This window comes from Nestor notabilis, unplaced genomic scaffold, assembly GCF_000696875.1.
Source record: "Nestor notabilis isolate BGI_N333 unplaced genomic scaffold, ASM69687v1 scaffold3422, whole genome shotgun sequence".
NCBI classification, from domain to species: Eukaryota; Metazoa; Chordata; class Aves; order Psittaciformes; family Psittacidae; genus Nestor; species Nestor notabilis.
In genome coordinates this window covers 138,801-143,859 of record NW_009917783.1, presented here as the reverse complement: position 1 = coordinate 143,859, position 5,059 = coordinate 138,801, and the positions used below count along the sequence as shown (strand labels likewise).

The following is a 5,059-nucleotide window of genomic DNA, read 5'->3' as shown; positions in this document are numbered from 1 at the left end:
AAGAGCGTGGAAGTCTATGATCCAGGAACAAACACGTGGAAGCAAGTAGCAGACATGAATATGTGTAGAAGAAATGCAGGTAACCACAATAAGCTTTTCAGTGGTGTTTGGTTATCTGTGTGGTTTTTAATGTGACTAATGTGCTAGTGATGTAAGTGCTCAGTGTTGTAAATGATGAAAGTGGAAGATGAGGGATCTGCTGGGGGATGAATCAGAACATGGCAGGTGATGCCTTGTGGGGGATGAGTTAGCCTGTGTCTAACCATCTGTGCTCTGCTTTGAGGTGTGTGTGCAGTGAATGGTCTCCTCTATGTGGTGGGAGGAGATGATGGCTCCTGCAATTTGGCCTCGGTGGAATACTACAACCCCATCACAGACAAGTGGACGTTGTTACCAACCAGCATGAGCACAGGGAGAAGTTACGCAGGTAAGTAGTTGGTGGGAGAGCTGGCAACAGCTGGGGTCATTCCTAAACTTGAGGGCTGTGCCTCAGGAAGCATTAGTCTTACATTTTTGTATGGTTTATGTTGCTTTCAGCAGAGGAAGCTTTCATAGAAATAGCAGACAGCTCTGTGCTGGCCTGTTGCTGGTGTTTGGCTTTGCAGGATGATCTTAGCCACATCACAACCCAGGAGCTTCTCCTATGATAACAACTATGTCTGTCTGTCCATCCTTACAACAGGCGTGGCTGTGATTCACAAACCCTTGTGACACATGATCAGGCCAGTGTGAGGAGCAGAAGTGAAGTGGATCCAGCTAGGTGGTGTTGGGAAGTTGACTGACCTCTGACTTGACCCATCTCATTGCTGTTAACGTCTTAGCATGACAAGTGATACGTTCCAAACATCATCTACTCCGCGGTGGATCACGTAGCAAAGTGAAAATCCCTTTGGGGACATGTTTCATGCTAGACACGAGGTGTTGCTTGTTATCTGTGGTGCAATCAGCTGTTCTTCTCAATGGCTAGTGTCCTGAGATAAACACTGTGCTTGAACTGCAGGCACTGAATTTCTTGTGTGAAACAAAACTGCTACGACTGGGCATGTGAGTAAAAATGAACATTTTGGATTTCTTCACTACTGATGCTCCGTGCACAATATGGGTTGAACTACTTACTGTGCCTGGAGGGTGGACTCTACTACTGGGAGTGGAAACTTCTGAGTACCAACTGAGAAAAGCAGTCAGCAGAAATGAACTGGAACAGGGTGCTCTGGCTTGAGTGTGACGCTGTCTCAGTCATACGTTTGTATATGCCACTGGACTACTGTATGTATCCCTGAAATGCTTGTTGTGTGGTGGAAATAAATACCATGTGATTTTTCTACTTGCCATGAATGCTGTTTGCTGTACATGATGGGACCTGCTGGGCAGTGCCTTCCCTGGGGCTGAACCACCCAATACTTGGCAACCCCACAAAACACGTGCTGCTCCGATGGGGTTTATTGCTCCTGTGAAACAAATGTTGCTTGAATAGAAAGTATTCCCAGCCCATGTATTTCAGCTGTGCTGAAAGCCCCAGTTCTAGCTCTGTCCAGCATCTCAATGCCATTTCATAATAGAGCATTTAGATGTTAAAAGAAATACCTTATGGTGCCATTAATGTAAAGACATTACATAGTGAGAGCCCTCTGTCACCCAAGCAGGGATTAATGAGCCAAGCAAAGTACCTGCAGCGTTTTAATGCTTCCAGAGATGGAGATTAACTAATCACTGTCACTGTAATTGCTATTTTTATCTTGCCCGTACTGAAGGTGTTCCTCTGTTAGTATGAAGAATTCATAAGATTATCGAAACCAGACAAATCTAGATCCAGCTGTAAGGTAGCTGTCTTACCTCCCAGATTCTTAGAGCTTTCTGTTTAAGATATTTGACTTCAATATACCTTTCTGTGTCTCCTTGTGAGCTATGGCGTGCTTCAGCATACAGGGGTGGGCTCCCAAAAGACTCCCAAGCTAAAGGGACCTAATGAATATTTTCTCTTCTCTTTTGTTGTTGCTTTTTTGTTTCCCCCCTGTAAATCAGCTGAGGCTTTTTGTAGTGGGCAGCTGGCCTGCAGGACCAAATCTGCCCCTGTTAGTGCTGAGCCCCAGCACCTACCAGTGGTGTTCTGCTGCTTTCTTTCTCCATAGATCTGCTATCAACAAGATCCCATGTGGCCTTTTACAGGAGGAAAGAGAAACGCTTACTAATTTAGTTCAGAGGGGCCTAAGGCTGCATCACCTTGTGCAGCTTTTGCAGAGGAGTGGGTCACTTCTGTAAGTAAGTAGATATTCACTTGACATGGTCCTCGTAAGATGGGTGCCTGTGGAGGAAACAGAAACTGTGCTGTGTCACCTCCTGAATGGGCTGATCTTCATGGACAACATTAGGTGGCACCCATTCACTCCTCTTTGGATGCTCTTGTTGTTACAAACAAAAGCTAAACAGTCCAAAGAAATGGCAGTATTATTCTTGATGTCCCTCTTCCATTGTATGTCAGCTCAGAGGTCTGGAAGATAATAATTAAAGAAAATTAGTCTCTTCTGTAATACCCTTTAAACTTTGCTTTGGGTTCTACAATCTGCAGTGAAATGTGCCATAGCAGTAGTATGACATGCTGCTCTTTTACAAGGTACAGCTTGCTCTAAAAGCTGTTGAGGCTGGTAGGAATATGTCCCTGACTGCAGCTGCCTTCAGGTCAGAGTCCTGAGATGCATCTTTACAGTGACATAAGCAAGGTGATGCCTTGGTTTGGGGCTGAAAAATTCACTGCCCCAAAAGCAACACCAAAAGGTGTTTCCCTTTCCTGCAGCCCATTGGAACAGAGGCCTAAAATGGGACAGGCAAAATGTTTTGGTCAGATATAGGGAACGTAAAGCTGAAAGCTACCATATAGCCCAACTACAGCTCAGTAGTTGGGAATTTACCAGGTAACCTTCTCACACTCATGGCATCACTGGAGCAAAGGCAGGTATCCAGAGACTAAGAGTTTATGTGGGCTGGAGATAAACGCTAGTAGATAGTACTAGATGCAAGTTGCCCTATTTGTGACATGTGAAAGGTGGATATGCCTGAAGGCTGGATAATCTTCCCCCTGCTTTATATCTCTTTATAAACCTGCCTTGCCTATAAGGAATAAAAGGGGTTTGGTGTTTTTCTGCTATTGTAAAATGGCATTTCTGCCCATTGCTGGCCTAGACCTGTTGCCTGCTGGACAGGGCTGGGCTCAGAGCCCTTGCTAAGGATGAATGAGGGTGTTCCTGGCTGCAGCCAGTTCTCGATGGCAAATGACACGTTTCTTCCTCTCCTTCTCAAACGTTGCAGTGTTATGCAAGTCAAGTGACCTCGTTTTCCAGCTATGCAATATGAACAACCATAACTTGTGATGAACCAGCTGTATCCCCCCTCCTTGAAATGCTTTTTGAATTTGTCTGTCTTTGGCATGTGGTTTCATGTTTGTATTGTTACTTCTGAGCACCTGAGCCAGCTCCTTTACAGATTGCCTTTTTCTAGGACTGAAAACGCAGCGTTAGTGATAACAAATTTCACTGTAAATATTTTTATAAGACAATTTGAAATAACTTTTTGATTGCTTTTTATGGTCATCGATGACGCTTCCGTTCAATTCTGGATCCAGTTCTTACACCCAGTGCAGTTTTTGCTGGATGTGATGTAGGTGTGAATCTGTTTTCTGCACAAGAAATCACATGTTGTAACTAAGATCTGGGTTAGCTCTGATGTTGGTGTTGGAAGGACAGCATCGGGCTCAACATTGTAGGATAAATTGAACTCCATTACCTCAGTCACCAGTACGCTCTTAGGTTATTAGTTATTTTATCACCGTTTCAATGCTCTGATTTAGTTTCCTTGTGCCATGTGTTTGTTTCCTGGTCAGGTTGGTGGTTTGGTTTCTCAGCTCCAGCATGGTGCTGCTGGAGGATGGAGGATGCCATGTACACAACAGCAACTGAGCAACCCCCCCAGGCTACTAAAACCAGTGAAATCATTACAGGAGGTGTTGTAAAAGCTTTACAAACCAAGCTCAGGCTCCTTCCCCTCTGTGGTCCTTTGTGGTATGAAGGATTTCCTTAGCTCTCTCCCATTGTTGGCTTTTTAGGGGTCACCATGTGCCGATCACCTGCGGGATCCCGGCCTTGGTTTTCCCAAAGGTGACTTTGCTCTTGAGGAGAAAGCAGCCCCAGGGATGTGCACCCACAAAACCCAACAGCATCTATGGGGTGGTATGCACGCTGCTGGGTTTGCAAAAGAGCCCAGTGCATGTAAAGCAGGACAGATTCTCCTCAAGCAATCTGTTGTTTAAACAAGTGTGAATCAAGTCCATCTTTTCCATTTGTGCCTAATAGATAAATTGGGGGTGATTAAAACCAATTTTCAGTTCTTTCAGTTTAGCCAAATACTTTTTTTGTACAGATGTGTACAGCACTGTAATTACCATAAATACACTTGGCAGCATTTGCATGACACCACCATGAAAGCTTAATGCTGTTCTCTTCGTTCGCAGTGTTTGGAGACCCAAACCCTTACTCTCCAGCAAGGTGTGATATTCATCAAGCTAACATGATGGTTCAACAGATAAATGCAGCTCCTTTTAACCTTTGGGATTTGTTACTAATAAACTGTAGTGTCAAAGCAGTCACCCCTTTAGCTTAACATCATGCCCCCAAGTCACATTCACATGAGCATAAGCTGTTGCTCAAAGCTACAGTGTTTGGGATTGTGCTAGACAGGATAGTCTGGAAATAAGTTAATTTGCTTTTTTCTCTGCCTTTATCTTTGTTTATGGGTCTATAAATTATTTTCCTCTACAATGACAATAAATAAATACTGAGAGTTTTTATTTGTATATTTTCTGTATGAAGCCCTCTGAAGGGTAATGGATGATTGTGAAATAATTTACCTGGGTGTGAAATCCTTTGATTCTGTAAAGCAGACTCAGTGGGTTCAGTACCTGACGCTATAATAGAATGAATTGGTTGGACGTTTCAGCTCATTTTCTTAATTAAAGACTTTTTTGCATGAGTGTGAAGGACCAAGGACTGCAAAGTCATTCTCTTGACAG

General features: G+C 43.9%; 1 protein-coding gene across 1 annotated transcript in view; it reads left to right on the top strand.

The window, feature by feature from the left end:
* The window catches only part of KLHL3 (kelch-like family member 3), a 19,459-nt gene extending 18,135 nt beyond the window's left edge, over nucleotides 1–1,324 (top strand). Inside the window, 3 exon segments of the mRNA XM_010009400.1 lie at nucleotides 1–79; nucleotides 284–427; nucleotides 683–1,324. The exon segment at nucleotides 1–79 is cut by the window's left edge and continues 12 nt beyond it. Coding sequence (XP_010007702.1) covers nucleotides 1–79; nucleotides 284–427; nucleotides 683–711 — 252 coding nt within the window. The 3' untranslated portion in view covers nucleotides 712–1,324.
* The last annotated feature ends 3,735 nt before the right edge of the window (nucleotides 1,325–5,059 follow it).